The following is a 19281-nucleotide window of genomic DNA, read 5'->3' as shown; positions in this document are numbered from 1 at the left end:
ACACCCGGCTAATTTTTCATATTTTTTGTACAGAACGGGGGTCTCCCTATGTTGCCCAGGCTGGTCTCAAACTCCTGGACTCAAGTGATGCACCCACCTCAGCCTTCCAAAGTACTGGGATTACAGGTGTGAGCCACAGCACCCAGCCTGACATTTTATCATGTCTTATAAAACGTTTTCTCTATACATTGCTGCTCAGTTGCAAGTATCATGAAACAAAGGTTGAAATACTACTGCCTTAGAAAGAAATCAAATATATTTTAAAATATTAACAACTGCTCCAGAAATCATCCAAGAGGGGAAAAAGCAGGAACTGAGAACAAAGCCATTATGGCTTTTGCTTTAAAATTTTCTTATAGATTTTGGGTAAACTCTTATATTTGACCTCAAATAGTTAAAAAAGAAAATAAAACTTTATGGATAGTCAAGCTAATGTGAACGCTCATCTCAAGTGTTTTCCAACACCAAATATGTAGTGTATTTTCCAACAACAGTTCTCTACCTCTCTGATTCTCTGACACCGATTGGGTGTCCTACAATTCGATCCTATTCTGGCACTAACTCCCCTGGTTGGTATCAAACAGATTTAAGGGCTCAGTCTTATAAGAGTGACCTCATTTTGCTCACCAGGCACAGGTATTGAGCCCGCAGGTTACCTGTACTTCTGTCTGACTCAGCTACAAATGCAGGGGTTTGCACATCCCCTCCCCCCGACTCAGGATTAATATTTGCTACAGCAACTGACAGAAATCAGGAAGGTGCTATATACTATTACAGCTAATAAAAATGAACAGCCAAATGAAGAAGTACATAGGGCAAGGTCCAAAAGAGGCCAGAGTACAAAAGCCTCTGTTTCCATAGAGTTGATATATTCCACCCTCCCAGTGTATGGATGTGCTCACTGACTTGGAAGCTCTCCAGTCCCTGTTGTTTAGGGGCTTTTATGGAACTTCCATTACGTAGACGTAATTGATTAAATCATTGGCCATTGGTGGTTGGACTCATGTCCAGACCCTGTCCCTTCCCCAGAGGCTGGGAGGTAGGGCAGAAAGTTCCCACACTCTTACACCGTTGGCCCCTCTGGCAACCAGTTCCTGTCCTGAAGCTGTCTAGGGCTCCCATGAGAGTCACCTCAGTGACAGAGACTTAGGTATGGTTGAAAGGAGCTGGTTTGAATAACAAAAGATGCTCCTTCTCTATCCTATCACTCAGAAAATTCCATTTTAGGAGGTTGGTGCCAGGAATTGGGGACGAATATGAAATATATTTTTATTTTACTGCTGGGTTTCCTCTAGGTAGTGGAGACAAGGTTTTGGAGGTATGGCAAGGAGAGATAGTTTTCTTTTCATGCTGAACATTTCTGAATCTCTTCTCTAACAACATTCATTGTGTCAGTTATCTATTGCTGCCTACTATAATACCCTTAAAACTTCAGTGGCTTAAAACAACAAACATTAACTATCTTATAGTTTGTGAGGGACAGGAATTCAAGCACAGTATAACTATGTGCTTCTGGCTCAGTCTCCCATGAGATTGCTGTGAAGCTGTCAGCCAGGCCTGTGGTCGCATCTGAGGACTCTATAAGGGTGAGGCACTTGCTCCCACGTTCACACATGTGGTTGCTGGCAGACCTCAGTCCTCAACATGTGATCCAATTAAGAGAGAACAAGAAAGGGCCCCCAAAATGGAAGCCACAGGCTTTTCACAACTTAGGTTCAGATGTGATACCCCATCACTTCTGCCATATTCTGTTCATTAGATGTGTGTCAGTAAATCCAGTCTACACTCAAGGGGAGAGGATTACACAAAGCGATGAACAACAGGAGGTAAGATTATTGAGGCCCATTTTAGAGGCTACCTACCACATTCACCCAAACATAATGCACTTATTTTGGTAAGTGGTGAGAAACGCTGGACAACAGATGAGAGAGGAAATTATTAGGACATTTATCTGATTACTTAGTCACTTTTACTTTCTAAATCTTCACCAAAATTTTGCTCAAAGTGTCTTCACTCATTAAAACCTGTTTGGTTTAATTTTATAGTAAGTAGCTGGATCTCGGCAAGAAAGCTGTATACAACCAGGGAAGTAAAATCTCAGTAGAAGAAAATGAGTTTAGTTTTATTTATTTGTTTATTTATTTATTGTCAAATGATTAATGATCTCATATGCCCATGTTTTTAAAGGGAGAACCAGGTTTCATTGGTCCTCAAGGAGAACCAGGCTTACCAGGTTTACCAGGAACAAAAGTAAGTGGGCCTCTTTCTTTCCTTCTTTCTTTCTTTCTTTTTCTTTCTTTCTTTTCTTCCTTCCTTCTTTCCTTTCTTTTTCTTTCCTTTCTCTTTCTTTTATTCTCTTTCTTCCTTTCCTTTCTTTCCTTTTTCTTTCTTTCCTTCCTTCTTTTCTTTCTCTTTCTTTCTTTTTCTCTTTCCTTCCATCTTTCTTCTTTCTCTCTCTCTCTTCCTTCCTTCTTTCCTTCCTATCTTCCTTCCTTCTTTCCTTCCTTCCTTCCTTCCCTTCCTTCCTTTCCTTTCCTTTTTCTTTCTTCCTCCTTCCTTCCTTCCTCCCTTCCTTTCTTCTTTCCCTCCTTCCTTTCTTCCTTCCCTTCGCTTCCCTTCCCTTTCCTTTCCTTCCCCTTCCTTTCCTTCTTTCCCTTCCCTTCCTTCCCTTTTCCCTTCTTTCTTTCTCTTTCTTTCTTTCTTTCTCTTTCTTTCTTCCTTCCTTCTTTCTCTCTTTCTCTTTCTTTCTTTCTTTCTTCTTTCTTTCTTTTTTCTTTTCCTTCTTTCTTTTCTTCCTCTCTGTCTCCCTCCCTCCCTCCTTCCTTCCTTCTTGCTTGATTTCTTCTTTCTGAAATCTTTGTCATATATTTTTAGTCTACTATGTTGAAAGAAATGTGGGGCAACTTGGTAATTTAGGTGACCAGATATTTTTGCCTAATAGAGAATGAAAGCAGCTTAATCTACCCATTACTAACACTTCTAATGGCACCACTGTGTTCAATATTGAGTAGTGGAAAGTTAATTCTAGAAAGCCTTAGGCAAGACAACAGGATGGTGAAATATTTCAGTTGTTCCACTTGTACCCCAAATTGCTCCTAAACTGATGGGATGCTATTAGCTTCCTGGCCATGTGGAAAAGTAGAGAAATTCTGAGGAGGAGAGATAGAACTCATTAACTCCTGCTCCTCATCACCAATTTCAGGATATACTTGTAAATCAAAGGTTATTACTATTCCCATTACTCCCCAGATTTCAAAGGCAAGTACTGATGTCATATAGATTCCTAAGTGCCTCATCCCAAAAGGATCTACTCTGAATAACATCTGCAAAAATATTCTATAATGAAAACCATCTCATGATCTTCTACTTGGCAAACCTAGGGAGGGCTCTAAAAGCAAAATATATATATACTGCCATGCAAAATATATATATATATATATATGCTGCTATGAATACAGTCAGACCCAGAGTTCTCTTTTTATCTACCCTGAAAGACATAAAAAGTACAGCTCTGATGATGGAACTTTACTCATGACAGACTCATGAATCAAAGAAGGGGCAAAATTACATCAAACTACGTTCTTTTATTTTTAAACCATAGCAGGCTTTGCCTCAATGTGTATTGCATTCAACAGAAATAAGCCAGGGATGATTTCCAAGAGTTACAGAAATATGTTCATGGTCTGTTCTGACAGAAGGGTCCTCATTTCTGCTGGTCAAGTGAAAATAACTCTAAACCTAGTAAATGGAAACTATGTGTGTCCTAGGGGGGACTGAAACTCCATCGGATTATGCAAAATTGTTTTCTTAAGAAATTTCTTCACATAATGAACTGTCAGGCTTACTAACAAAATATGAGGAATGCCTGTTTTAGCCTGAGCAGATTCACACAAGAAATGTCTTTCTGGAATAAAAAGAGAGAGTGAGAGCAAGAAAATAATGAGCATTCCCTGTTAATACAAGAACTGTTGCATTTATTCAGGCTTGCAGCCTCGGACCCAGGGCAGGAAAGAAGTCAGCCTCGCAGATGGGCATGATACACAAAGAAAGGGCGGCCTGGTCAATGAAGGAGAAAGCCAGGCGTGAACTGGATCTAAAAGCGTGTGTGGCATTTTGTGTGCTGTGCAAGGGAAAATAGAAAAAACACAAGCAGTAGAGAGTGAAGTTCATTCCTAAATATCTTTTCTTTAGTTTCCTGATTTTAAACTATTCTGCAGTTTCAGAAAAAGTTCCAGATGTAGAGGCATAAAATCAACATTAATTACTGTTATGAAGAACCCAGCATGATTTTATAGACCAGGTACTCATATAACAGATACTACTCTGAACCCTGAATAAAACTAAAGAATGTACTCTACCTATTTTGTATTTCCACAGAAGGGATATGGATAGGAAATTCATTTTACTAACATTACTTTGAGGTTAATTGTCAGCCGAATTACCTACCTTAACTCAGCTGTTAAAACAGCAACATGCACGTGCACACATATACACACATCATCAGTATTATTTGAAATATCTAATTTGTGTTGAATCCACATATGTTAAGTATAAATGTTATGGTTGGTTCAGTGTCATCATGGGAAAGTCATGGTTATTTTAAAAATCTCTTTCAGCTGAACACCATTCTTCCACTTGTATAGACAGTCTGGATTTGTACCACTAAATTCAGATTTAAAAAGTAACTAAGACTATATTTCTTATTCCCAACACAGTGAGGAGAGATCATAATGAAGGAAGATGTACAATGGCATCAAAACATGCTGCATCTTTTATACCTACATTAGTGCCTGAGAGGGACCTCTATCAGGCTAAGGAAATTGGGGGAGGGGCCTGGGCATGGTGGCTTACGCCTGTAATCCCAGCACTTTGGGAGGCTGAGGCAGGCAGATTGCTTGAGCCCAGGAGTTTGAGATCAGCCTGGGCAACATGATGAGACCCCATCTCCACTAAAAATACAAAAATTATCTGGGCATGGCGGCGCATGCCTGTAGTCCCAGCTACTTAGGAGGCTGAGGTGGAAGGATCACCCGAGCCCAGGAGGCAGAGGTTGCAGTGAGCCGAGATCACAACACTGCTCTCCAGCCTGGGTGACAGAGTGAGACCTCAAAAAAAAAAAAAAAGCAAGAAAAGAAATGGGACTATAGTCAGAATATTTTAGAATACTTTTACTAATACTGTTTATTTGTTAATTCACCAATGTTTTGACCAAATATTTTTCTGCATTTAAGCATGGGAAGTAAATGCAACAGCAACAGTTTCTATTCTCCTGAAGCTTACATTGTAGTGTGGACAAGGAAGAGATGGAAGGAGGGAAAGAAGTAGACAAATAATATAATTTCAGAGAGTGATAGGGAACTAATAAGAGACATAATAAAAAGAGATTCTAGCTGAGTGTGGTGGTGCACACCTGTCATCCTACCTACTCAGGAGGCTGAGGCCAGAGGACTACTTGAGTCCAGGAGTTTGAGGCTGTAGTGTGCTATGATAGTGCCTGTGAATAGCCACTGTACACCAGCCTAGGCAACATAGCAAGATCCCCTCTCTAAAAATATATAAATGTTAAAAAGTGAAGATGTATTGACTTCACTCTTGTGGTGAACTACAGATAAATTATTTTTAAGGGTTTTTGTTTTTCATAGTGGACTGTTTTAGAATTCTGTAATTCTTAAAATAAAACATTAAAAGAAACACCAAATACTTTACAGTTTTTAAATAATTTTCATATACCAATAGAAGCTCCTTAGTCTCACTCAACAGGGTAATGGGGTGGGGGATGACAAAAAGCAAAAAGTCTTTTCATTTCTGGGCCATTGTGTCTATCTCCTGTATCTAGAGAAGTCCCTTGTCTTTCTCCCAACCTCTCCATTTTCACAACCTCTTCAGTTGCTGTTAAGAAACCTACTGAGTCTTTAACACTTGCCTCCTGTCTTTCTTAACCCTTGACTAACCTATCCCACCTCCCCTATAAAACCACAAAGGCTTCCCAAAGTGGGCATGATACAGATAAGAATCTTGGAATTTCAAGCCCTACGTGACCCACCACTGATCTAATTCTATTTTCTTATCTTTTCCAAGATGAAGTATTTCCTTCAGTGAGGAGAGCACCTCTTTCATCCATAAATATGTCATCAACAGTCTGAATTCCAAATGTTTGATGATTGAAATTCTACCCCTTATGCAAGAAGCCAGACACTCTTTACTCTGTGTTTAGGGAGTATTAAAAGGTACCATCTTCCTGAAGGGCAATTTAGCAAGTTTTAAAAAATATTCATACTTTTTTGACCTAGCAATTTTCCAACTAGGAATTTATCCTGAGAAAATGATCAAAGATGTGCAAAAGATTTACATTTAAAACATTTATGCAAAAGTTGAAGATCGAGTACCATCAGTTTTACCCACTTTAAAAGCTTTGTCACTTTGAGCAAGTTACTTAACCTCTCCAAACTTTGGCTTCCTCATCTGTAGAATATGGATAATAAAATTTTTCTCATTTGTCTTGAGGATTAAATAGAATAATACATGTAAAGTGTTTTGTGCAGTTTCTGCACTCATCCATGCTACAGTCATTAACAGCAATAATTATGAAATAAACCCTACTCATCCTTCAGGACACGACTCAAGTCTCACCTCCAGGGATCCAATCCACAATAATAGAAACCAATAGGGATTCCCCTTCTGTCACATATGGCCTTACATTACTCCTTAATCCTTAACTATTTTGGTTTTGTGGCTCTTGTCTGCCTAACTAGATCACTAGCTCCTTGAGGACAGTAGCCATATTTATACTTCATAGAGATATGAATATATTAAAAAACTGTAAAACCCGAACACTTTTACATTCATAAACTATGAGATGAGTACTATAACTTTGTCCATTTTACTGAGGAAACTGAGATGTACAAAACCTAACTAACTTACCCTAGAACACAGAATTGGTAAATAGCAGAGCCAGGAGTAAAACCTAAGATGCTAGATTACAGAGCCAGGAACTTAACCACTTTGCCATGCTTCTTGCCAGCAGTGCTTAAAAAGTGACTGCAGAATGAAAATGGATATTCATTCCTATCTTGAGGTATAGTGATGGTCTTTATCAATTCCCTTTAAAGGTCTTTCTGTTTACCAACATAGCTATTTGACAGGCATTTATCAAACCATTTCCTTATCCATAAAATGGAGATGATAATACAAACATTGGATAATTGCATAGTAGTGAAGTTTCTGCAGAGAGACAGAACCAATAGGATATATATAGGGAGATAGATAGATGAGTGGGGATTTATGAGGGGAATTGGCTTATACAATTATGGAGGCTGAGAAGTCCCACAACAGGCTATCTGCAAGCTGGAGGAGACCCTGGGTTGACGGTAGCATGGCTCGGTCCAAGTCTGAAGGCCTCAGGTCCAGGGAGGCAGATGGTGTAACTTTCAGTCTGAGGCTGAAGGCATAAGAGCCTGAGGGGCACTGGTGCAAGTCCCAAAATCCAAAGGCCAGAGAACCTGGAGTTCTGATGTCTAAGGACTGAGAGGAAGGGCTCTCAGCTGCGGAAGAGAGTTTGCCTTTCCTCTTCTATCTGGGCCCCCAGCAGATTTGATGATGCCCCCTCACATTGAAAGTAGATCTTCCGTACTCAGTCAACAGACTCACCTGCCAATCTCCTCCATTAACACCTTCACAGACAACCCAGAAGCAGTGCTTTATTATCTTTCTATGTGTCCCTTAATCCAGTCAGGTTGACACCTAAAATTAACCATCACAAATTGCTTTGATTATAAAATGAGATAATTCATGTTAAGAGATTAATAAAGTGCTGGGTACAGGGTAAATCAATGAAAACTCTCTGCTTTCTTTGGTTTCATTCAACTCATTTATTAATCTACAGGGACCAGCCTGGGTGGGGGGAATGGCCATTTACCTGTTTTGCAATTTGTGACAGGGTGAACGGGGGGAAGCAGGGCCTCCTGGAAGAGGTGAGCGAGGGGAACCTGGAGCCCCCGGACCAAAGGTGAGTTATTCTTAAACTGGAAAATAACCATTCTCTGGCTTGATTTGATTTAGAACACAAAAAACTAAAACAACATTCTTAACAGGTATTAAAACAGCCCAAATCACAAATAGTTTGTTGAAATGCACACCAACTGGTTCTTTTCAAAAGAGATTTTACAATTCACCTCACCCTGTTTACTCTGTTCTGTTCAGTGAGCAAATTGATAGCATATCCAAATGTAAAAGAAGTGCTGTCATTAACACATTATCACTCAATGTGTATTAAAACTTACTGAGAAAAAATCCCTGTTGATAAGTGCTGTGTTAGTTTCTATGGTAACTTAATGGAGTGTAACACCTTGAAAATATTAGAGCTAAGGACTTATTTGTCTGTTTGACCTTATTCATTTAAACTTTCTGCAAACTAATGTGGTCACACTTTATTTTAATAGCCCATCCTAGAGACACAGGAAACTATTTACTCACTGATGAAAAGGAAATTGATGCAGCCAAACACTGTTGAGACTAATGAGAATTATTCACAGAACTCTTCTCATCCACTGATGGGAGGGCAGCCTTCAAAATAATAATGGAATGAACTGATGATATGGTGATGATACTTATGTTTAGTATTATAATAACCGACATTCTGTAGAGCCATATATTGAGGCAGTTAAAATAAAGTGTTTCCATTTTTCTTCATTATTCTGAGTCACTGCTAATTTCTATTTTTCTGTTCTTATCTCCTCTATAATTTTATCTTTTTCATCCTCTTATTCTGCTGTAATAGGGGAAACAAGGTGAATCAGGAACTAGAGGCCCAAAGGGGTCAAAGGTCAGTAACCAGATAACCATTTAAATATAACATGAGGCCTTCAAGATCTGTGCTTTTTGCCTTTGCCACAGAGGCATGTTTTTCATGTTTTAGACTAAACTCTTTCACACAGTGGAACTGCAATACTTATTGCAAAAGGGATTGCAGTATCCCTATGATGATATCTCAAAACAATACATTTGTTTCATCTTGCTTGTTTTTGAATAGTCTAGTGCTTCAGAAAATTCTTTAAGAGAAGTTGTATTTCCTATTTCATAGGAATAGCTTCTTTGAAAAGAATTAAGAACTTTCCTTAAATTGTGTATTGTGTAATCTAATTTTTCATTTCCTCGCTGTCTTTGTGATAAATGCTCAAATTATACTCTGCTTTTTAGTTGACTCCCTTCGTTGCATTAAAATTTTACTGCCAATTGAAATTCTCCTCTATATCATACTCTTTATACTATCTGCAATAACATATATACTGTCAGCAGAATCATATTATTTAAAATGCTGTTAGCTACTGACATGGAAAAAAATGTGTGCAAGATGAAGAAAACAGAGAGCAAAGATTATTAATGCTTCATTCATAGCAAATTTATTATGATCAATGTTATTGGCATACTGTGGATGGGAAGAATTATAATCCTTTTTCCTGCTTATCTTTATTCATCCTTACCCAGTTTATAGGAATCTGTAGAAAGACATATAAAAATGCTTTGAAGTCCGTACAGAAAAAGAACCCTATCAATTTAAGGCTGTTTTAAAGAACCTTTAAATCTACACAGGTTTGAATCTCTTCTCCAAAGTTTCAGTTTACGTTTCTAAGAATTTTGAGGGCTTAGACTATTCCTGCTGCTCTACAGTTGAGGTAATGCCACCATCAATGAAACTTCAGATAAATTTCATATTGCATTGAAAAAAGAGAGAGCTGGGTTTGCCCTGCCCCGACCTTCAGCGCTGCCAACCTGTTCCAGCTGGCTGCTGTCCACTTCAGCACTGAGTGTTAAAATGCCTATACCTACAGATGAACTTTTCCTTAGATCCCCATCATCAGAGGGAGGCCTAGCCTGTGACCTTCCTTTCCTAATTCTCCCTAGAATGAGCTCTCTACTCCTTTCCTGTCCCAACTATCTACACTTTTCTTCTCAGAGGAAAAACAATTGTTGGCTCTTTTTCCCTTTGCCCCAAATCTCTTCATAAAAAGGAAGAAAATGGCTCAATTTGCAAGGTAAAAGCTTACTTTGGGTGCCATAGAAACCACTTGCTTTGCCTTTGCAGATCCTACCTAGTGAGACAGTTACCATATATATTGTTTTTTCAAGATACTCTATTACCTGAAAAGGGAGTTTTTTAAAAAAAGGAATTTTAGTTCTTTTCAAGCTGCATCTTAAAAAAGTATTTGCTATTTTGGTGGTGGTTGCTGTTGTTTTTCACTTCAGAAGTTCATATTAAAGGTGCTTCTGTATGGCATAAACATGTTCTTACACGAGATTTGTAGATTCCCCCACTTCTGATTAAGTTTTTTCTCTTTCCAACGGGAAAAGGGGGATCGTGGAGACAAAGGGGACTCTGGAGCTCAGGGACCAAGGGTGAGTGTTCCTCTCATCCATCTAAACTTTTGCTCCCTACAATCCCAGATTTGAATTCATGTCTGCATGGCCATTCATATGACATCTGTATTAATAATACTCAATAATAGTATTGGAGGTAGACTACTGTAATTATTTCTGAAACACCCCTACCTCCTTTATTTTCCTCACCAGGAGCAGTGCATGTAGGGATTCCAACACATAAACTAAGCTTCTTTGAGAAGGTCTAAAGAACTCCCCCTGTCTACTTTCCCTCTGTTCCCATCCAGCTAATGGAATTTTCCACTTTTCAATTAACTCAGTCATAAAGAAAGCAATAACCCATATGTTCAGTGTCTTTTTTAAAAAAAAAAAAGGGAATTATGGCATGACTAATGGAAATTAAGTAGCAGATCTAATAAGTAGGGTAGAAGTCTTAAAAATATACATGTATTCTATTGTTTGTTCCCTATTTTTTTTAATTTTTGTGGCATTCATTCCTGATGGGAAAGCCAAGTATTTTTCTACAGAACAATGTTCTATCTTTTTAAAGAATGACGGCCAGGTGCAGTGGCTCACACCTGTAATCCTAGCACTTTGGGAGCTAAGGCTGGTGGATCACCTGAGGTCAGGAGTTCAAGGCCAGCCTGCCCAACATGGTGAAACTCTGTCTCCACTAAAAATACAAAAATTAGCTGGTCATGGTGGTGCATGGGAGGCTGAGGCAGGAGAATTGCTTGAACACAGGAGGCAGAGGTTGCAGTGAGCTGAGATCACGCTACTGCATTCCAGCCCGGGCAACAGAGTGAGACTCCGTCTCAAAAAAGGAATGAGGAAGCAATGTATGAGGTATGGATGAGGAACAAAAGATTAGAGGATGCTTTAATAAATATGAATAAAGCAAATAAAATTTTACATGTCACATCAGAGTAGCCTATATTGTAATTTTCAGAAAATAGTTTCAAAAATTAAATCGTATTTTTTTTATCAGATTTCATATATTGAACCTACCAAAGACAGGATATAAGAAGTGGTTTGCCTCCTTTGAGATAAGGATACATTTTGAACATAATTATTTATATATCCTAAAGTACAGTTGGGCCTTAGTAGGGAAATGATGTTCAGAGAGAGCTGTGAGTTGTATTTCTGTTTCTGCCACAGTCCACCCTACATGCTAAGCTAATACCCATGATTTTCCCTTGATTGGTTTTGTCATAGGGTCCACCTGGTCAAAAAGGGGATCAAGGAGCCACTGAGATCATAGACTACAACGGCAACCTCCACGAAGCCTTACAGGCAAGTGACTGGTCCCTGCCCTGACACACACTGAGAAGGATGCTGAGGAGCACCCATGTAATGTGTGCAAATATGAGCTTCCACACCCTCTATCCTCAGAGGACTCCACTGCTCAAGGCATCCCTTCTCCCTGTTCTCAAGAACCCATCCCCTTCTCTGTGACCCAGTTTATCTTCTTTATTTTGTAGCATTTTTCAATCATTTCTTTCCTTTCCCTTCCACCTTCAGATATAGTTAAGCCTTATGAGGGATAAACCTTGTGTTAGTTTGGCCAATTTTTGCCTCCTTGCTTGCAGAGGGAATGTGGCAAGGCAATCAAGAGCTCTGTGCCTCTGGGGCTGGAGCTGCTTGCATTCAAGTCTCAGCTCTCTTGTTTACTAAATATGTGACCTAGGGCAAGTTATTTCACTTCTCTGTGCCTCAGTTTTCCCGTCTACAGAATGAGGATGGTAGCAGTATCTGCCTCACAGCCTTGTTGAGAAGAGCAAATGGCACAATATATATTATACTCTTAGAACAGTTCCTGGTACATAGTAAGCCCTCTGTATTTCTTATTACTGCTACCATATAATTCTTTTCTTCTCATTAAGTAAGCAATAGACTATGTGGCTTGTCTCTATCACCTTTGCTTCCTATTCATTCTTTTCATGTTTAGACTGCTGCATTCTAGCCTCTATCATCATTCTGTTGCATCTTCTCTTACAAAGGTCAACAATAACTTCTATGTCAAGTCCACTGGACTCATCGCCCCTGACATTTTTGTGATATTGATATCAAACCACCTTCCTTTTGAAACTTTTTTTTTGTCTCTCTGACCTTCTACTTTCATTTTTTCCATTTTTCTTCTCTGGCGTATCACCTTTATTTTGGTGTTTCTAATTTGTCTGTCTATTCCCTAGTTTTTGGTATCCTCAAGTCTCTGATCTTTTCTTGGTACAGTCACTCCCTCTGTGTTCTTCCACATTATGGCTCTCAATTCTTTCATCTCTAGATATAATCTGTGTATGCCCCCAGCTGTCCAAGAATGTTTCCATTATGGATGTATGAATGCCTTATCAGCTTCCACCAATACAATTATACTGGTTACCTTTCCCACCTACCAAATGAGTCCCTTTTTTAAGTGACCGGTTTCTGTTAGTGATACCATGAATCTGAATTTTGAGGGAATAGAAAGTTTAGAGTCATTTTAAAACTATTCTTAGTCCTTTACTTATTCTGTCTCACCAAGGGGCTGCTATTTCCTTTTTCAAAGTATCTCTTGAGATTGCCTGTTCTTTCCATTCCTAACTGAGTCCACATCCTGTTTACTTCATTCCTAATACAGCAACAGCTCCTTGACCAATGACTCTTTCCCTAGTGCCTCCTGGTCCTTCTAATTCATCTTGTGTATCACTCCAAGATTAATTTTTATAAATGATCGTGGCTTCGATGGTTCTAATTTGCTCAGAAACCTTAATGACCCCCCTACTGTCTGTTCTATCAAGCCCAAGCTTCTCCATCTTAAGCCTGTATAGTCATGCCCTTCCTGTGGAGAACTTTTCATTTCTCCACAGCAGAATTCCCCCTGATATATTCATTGTTATCATATCCATACAAGTCTCCTCCTTTTTGCATGTGTTCATCCCATTCTTCTTTCCTTTCTTTCCCATATAAATTCTACACAGCAATCCACTGCTGCCACTCAGATGAGTTCTTCCTCTTAATCCTTTTAAACATTAGTGGTGGGGTTCTAGTGGTTTACCATTTAAAATCAAACTCCATAGTTGATTTTAGTCTTACCTCTTATCAGATTGTAAGCTTGGTGACAGAAAAACATTTTATGCTTATATTAACTAGATATGTAAATATTAAGTAAATGGTTATTGGTTGAATAAGTATACTTAATTCATATGTACAAGCCATTTCTTTGCTTGTAAGCCGAATTAGTTGTTTTAAATACTTCTCTGCTACTTTGTACCTGTTTGAATTATTTTTCCATCTTTATGATTTTACTAACACAATCTAATTATGACAGATCTGTACCTGTATAGGTTCTTTGCTACAACTATCATTTTTAACTAGTAGAGCACTAAGTCGTTTTTTTTTTTAAATCTATTTTCAGCTCAGCCTATTTTTTGGCCTTTCATTATTTTTCTTCTGGTAAAATACAAAGAGAAGCATGTGTACTGCTTGGAGAAATGTTGCTTGGACAGTATCTTTAGTCAGGAGCTTGAATTAGTGTTCCTCTGTGTAATTGGATTTGATGTAAGTAGTGCCCTCTGGGTTACTATCAAATTCTAGAACTAGTTTTCTGAATTATTCCCTTTTCCCCACAAGTTGATAACTATGTAAGGAAAGAAAGGGAGACAGAGACAGGGAACACAAAGTTTTGGTGTGCCTACTGTTTTCAAAGTTCTTATAAAATATAAGGACTTTTTAAAAACTTAGTTTATTAGCAATGTTGTAAATTGCCCTTAAACTACTTCCAATGGCCCTATAATTCCTGCTACCACCTTTAAGAGGTATCTACTTTCTTATCCTCCAAGAACTGCTCCAATATAATTGGGCATTTTCTGCAACACTGTGATCAAGTTCTCAAAGCATTCTTTGCATGAACTGGGCCTGGCATGAGGCAAGCTATCCTTAGTCTAAAATGGAAATCTCTATTTTGATCTCCCCTCTATTAGCTCAGTCATTTGGGGAAAATTGCTTAATGTATCTATACTTCGTTGATCTTATCTGCAAAATAAGGATGTTATTGGAATAAATTTTTTTCTATGAGTCCACGAAACCTAATACTATTCTTTGGGTGATTTTTCAGAGCTTCTGAACACTTTTTCCTGATATGCCTAAAAGCATTGTACTTTTTTAAAAATGTGACACCTATATTTCGATATGAAAAGATATACTTCTGTTTCTTTTTCTCATCTTTAATTGTATATGACTACTAAACAGTCAATATCTATCATAGTCAACTAGTTCATGCTTATGTCTCAACCTAAAGGTTTACTATTCTTATTGGGTTGGTTGTGAGGCAACTATTTGCCATGCTTATAAATAGCTTATAGTTATCTTTTCACATCAAAACTATTGGTTTCCCTAACATAGTGCTCTAGTGAATTGAGTCCCTCATAAAATTAATACATTAGATTGAGAAGAGATGGTAGACATTTATTCTTCTAATTCTCTAACCAGTGATGGATATTTACAGTTTTGCAGGTATGTCATTGTTATCCCTTTTAAAACAATCTGCCAAAAATACTCTAGGATAATCAGATAAATAGAAATATATTACAGTTATAATCATACCGTATTCGAAATATAAAATTTTACTGTTGCCTCTATTGAAGATTGTGATTTACATAAACATTGCCATAAGCTATTTATTTTTATTTAAGGTGGCTAAATTTCTACAAATTAGCAGTAAAACCTCTGTTTTCTAACTGACTCTTTAAAAAATTCTCATCGCCATCTAAACTAAACCTGTTCTCTAGTATGAATCATGGGCGAGTTTAAGCTTTCATCATTATGAGAAATGAAAGAAAGTAACCTTTAATTCTAAAGAGATTCAGATAAACATTTCAGGGAATAAATCACAAAGCAGGCTGCTGGGCTTTACCCAATTTGCAGTTTCTGTAGTTCATGCCTCCCATTTCACATCACGTCTCACTAGAGAATGCCATGTCTTTCTCCATCACCACCAAAAATTCTGACTTTCAAATCGTTATTTGAGTTCAAGAGAGAATCCTGTTGAGTTTATATAGCTTTAACTTGGATTTGCCACATATAAGAAATGCACAGTGAGCCACATCGTTAGGACTTCTCTGTGTGTCTGCATACTGGTGCTTCCAGTTGGTGGTCAAGACTATGTATTTGTGAAGTTAGCTCAGTTTGTTGTCATTAAAACCTATTAGCTGGATGGAACATTATACAATTTTAAAGTTTCACAAACATAGTTATTTAACAAAATCATTTAAACTCCATCTGTTAGGTCAGTTACTATTAATAATATTCTTTTATTTTGCAGCTCATTATTAAACATGTTGTTATCTTTAAATTTAAAAAAATACCAACTAGCATTATGTTCAGGTGAAAAATGAATTAGTATATGGCACATGTTGGAAAACCTCAGAGAGCTCAAATTTGAAGCTCCCTTTCCTTTTTAGGGCTTTATGATCCTGTTTTCTAGTTAAAAAGTAACATGTAATTGGAAGACAATGATAAAGAAATTATTTCTACTCCTTAATTTTCTAATAGCCTTGTTTAAATGACTTCTCTACACTGTAGGAACAACAAAAAAAAAGTAGCTTTACCATAACTACAAATCCAATTCTTGTTCTAGGTGAATTCCTGAAGCATAAACTGAATGGAATTATGTTACACAGATCTGGTGGTGTAAAATTCTGGGACCTTATTTTTTTCTTATAACCTTGCCCCCAGTTTGTGGACATTTTACCTTTTACAACAATTTAAAAAATAAAAAAAAAACAGTAACAACAGCTCAAATCAGAAATTGGAGTGGAATAGTGGAAAACAGAAGGATGGTGTTCAACTGATACCTACGAATTTGAATGTAATTGAATAATGTTTCTCTATGACCAGAGTCCCTAAAGGAAATGTTCTCCCCTCTGTGATTTCATAAAGTGGTTATCAACCCCATAGAACTTTCAGCACAGAACCTAGACCAGAAAAATGTTAATTCAAAAATATGATTCATAGACGGATCAGGAATTATGTTTTAGAGATTCAGACTTAGACACAGTATATTTTGTTACAATTCTCTAACACTTTAAGAAATTAGATTAATTCTTTCAGTATATACCCAGTAATAGGATTGCTGGGTCAAATGGTATTGCTAGTTCTAGATCCTCGAGGAATTGCCACACTGTCTTCCACAATGGTTGAACTAGTTTACTCTCCCACAAACAGTGTAAAAGTGTTCCTATTTCTCCACATCCTTTTCAGCATCTGTTGTTTCCTGACTTTTTAATGATCGCCATTCTAACTGGCATGAGATGGTATCTCATTGTGGTTTTGATTTGCATTTCTCTAAAGACCAGTGATGATGAGCTTTTTTTCATATGTTTGTTGGCTGCATAAATGTGTTCTTTTGAAAAATGTCTGTTCATATCCTTTGCCCACTTTTCAATGGGGTTGTTTTTTTTTCTTGTAAATTTAAGTTCTTTGTAGATTCTGGATATTAGCCCTTTGTCAGATGGATAGATTGCAAAAATTTTCTCCCTTTCTGTAGGTTGCCTGTTCACTCTGATGATAGTTTTTTTGCTATTCAGAAGCTCTTTAGTTTAATTAGATTCTGTTTGTCAATTTTGGCTCTTGTTGCCACTGCTTTTGGTGTTTTAGTCATGAAGTCTTTGCCTATACCTATGTCCTGAATGGTATTGCCTAGGTTTTCTTCTAGGGTTTTTATGGTTTTAGGTTTTACATTTAAATCTTTAATCCGTTTTGAGTTAATTTTTGTATAAGGTTTAAGGTTCAGTTTTCTGCATATGGCTAGCCAGTTTTCCCAACACCATTTATTAAATAGGGAATCCTTTCCACGTTGCTTGTTTTTGTCAGGTTTGTCAAAGATCAGATGGTTGTAGATGTGTGGTGTTATTTCTGAGGCCTCTGTTCTGTTCCATTGGTCTATATATTTGTTTTGGTACCAGTCTACTATAAAGATACATGCACATGTGTGTTTATTGCAGCACTATTCACAATAGCAAAGACTTGGAACCAACCCAAATGCCCATCAATGATAGACTGGATAAAGAAAATATGGCACATATACACCACGGAATACTATGCAGCCATAAAAAAGAATGAGTTCATGTCCTTTGTAGGGACATGGATGAAGCTGGAAACCATCATTCTCAGCAAACTAACCCAGGAATGGAAAACCAAACACCGCATATTCTCACTCATAAGTGGGAGTTGAACAATGAGAACATATGGGCACAGGGAGGGGAACATCACACACCAGGGCCTGTCAGGGGGTGGGGGGCAAGGGGAGGGATAGCATTTGGAGAAATACCTAATGTAGATGACGAGTTGATGGGTGCAGCAAACCACGATGGCACATGTATACCTATGTAACAAATGTGCACATTCTGCACATGTATCCCAGAACTTAAGTATAATAAATCAATCAATAAATAAATTTTAAAAACTCATTTGTTTTTCTGATTAAGTTCACAGAAAAATTGGAATGCCAAAAAAAAAGGAAATTAGATCAATTCTGTGTCGGCTAATATCTTTAGTTATGGCACACACACACACACACACACACACACACATACACAAAGTTAGTTTTAATGCAACAAATGAGCTGCAGACTAAAAGAGAAAAAATATGCAATTGGGTATTTCAGTTTTCTCTAATGAAGTACTCTCTAGAATAGTGCTTTTATCAATAGCAAAATTTCTCAGTTCACAATTATACTGACAAGCCTCTAGCATATATGACTTTACTGCATTATTTTTTCAATCAGGTGAATTAAAATTTTGACATTTCTTTTTCTTCAGCCATAGATTTTTAAAATAGGATTCTAAAAATAATTTTTAAAAAATCTCTACAACTATACTGTATTGAAGATAGGGTAATATGTTCTCAGTATCTTGTCAAATCCTTTTAAGATATCAAACTAGCCAAACATATTCAAAAAGTTGATTATTTCACAAATGTATTACTGTACTTTGGCACACAAAATAGATAACTCTGTCTTTGTTAACACATTTTCCCAACAGAGGATTACCACCTTAACTGTCACGGTAACTCCTATTGCATGCTTTCTGTGGTTTGTGGTTTTGTATTTGGTGTTGATGCATGCCAGCCAAAATAGTACTAATGTAGCTATTGTTTTTATCTGATACTTAATTTTATGTTTTCTTGTATTAATAATCTTTTACATTTGCTCCAGTTGAATCACTTTGTCTGCTTAGTGAAAAGGTCAGGAAAAAAGTGATTGCTAATTTTCTTAAAAGTCTCTGGCCTTATCTGAACAATATAGCTTTATTCTTTAGGGTTTGGGAAATCAACGCCTTTGGGGTGGAGGGGTAAGAAGTGTATGTAGAAACAAAGCTAATATTCATATGCTAATTCATCCCAATACGATGAGTGTTGAGCATGGCAGCAATTTTACATTGCCTTACCGAATCTACCCAGAAGCACCTTCCACATTATTTTGACCTCAAATGTGTTAATATTTTAGCATATAAATAGGTGTTTTTTTCTAATTATGTAACTAGTAAAATTTTTCCTCATTGCAAATTTATATTTGGGGAGATCTGATTACGATAGAAATAAGGAAGGTGTATAGTGTGCCTATTTAAGGCATGAATTTTAATGCATATAATTACTACTTTTAAAAACTGTGCTTTTCTTGATTTAGGGTCCCCCTGGACCTCCTGGACCTCAAGGACTACAAGGGCCAAAGGTTATTCTTTATTTACTTGTTTGCATTTATCACATACAGTGCAGGGAATACCACATTAAGTATATGCATCTTTGAAAATCAGTCTTACAAAATGCTGAAGAAGCTGAGATCAACAGTATTGTTTTAGAGAGCAAAGAAAAGAAATTGAGGTCTGGACTGAAGGAAGATAGAAAATTAGAAAAGAAGAAGGGAAAATAGGA

The 19281-nt window shown here is 37.4% G+C and overlaps 1 protein-coding gene across 1 annotated transcript in view; it reads left to right on the top strand.

Annotated features, from left to right (window-relative positions):
• Nucleotides 1–19281, top strand: part of COL25A1 (collagen type XXV alpha 1 chain) — a 497365-nt gene that overhangs the window by 434788 nt on the left and 43296 nt on the right. The window contains exons 18-23 of the mRNA XM_063705462.1: nt 2188–2250; nt 7937–8005; nt 8777–8821; nt 10348–10392; nt 11590–11667; nt 19037–19081. Of these exons, the coding sequence (XP_063561532.1) occupies nt 2188–2250; nt 7937–8005; nt 8777–8821; nt 10348–10392; nt 11590–11667; nt 19037–19081 (345 nt within the window). The remainder of the gene's footprint in view (nt 1–2187; nt 2251–7936; nt 8006–8776; nt 8822–10347; nt 10393–11589; nt 11668–19036; nt 19082–19281) is intronic.

The sequence above is a fragment of the Gorilla gorilla genome, chromosome 3 (genome assembly GCF_029281585.2).
Source record: "Gorilla gorilla gorilla isolate KB3781 chromosome 3, NHGRI_mGorGor1-v2.1_pri, whole genome shotgun sequence".
Taxonomy (NCBI): Eukaryota; Metazoa; Chordata; class Mammalia; order Primates; family Hominidae; genus Gorilla; species Gorilla gorilla.
Note: the sequence above shows the minus strand (reverse complement) of the source record. Positions and strands in the feature narration are given on the sequence as shown.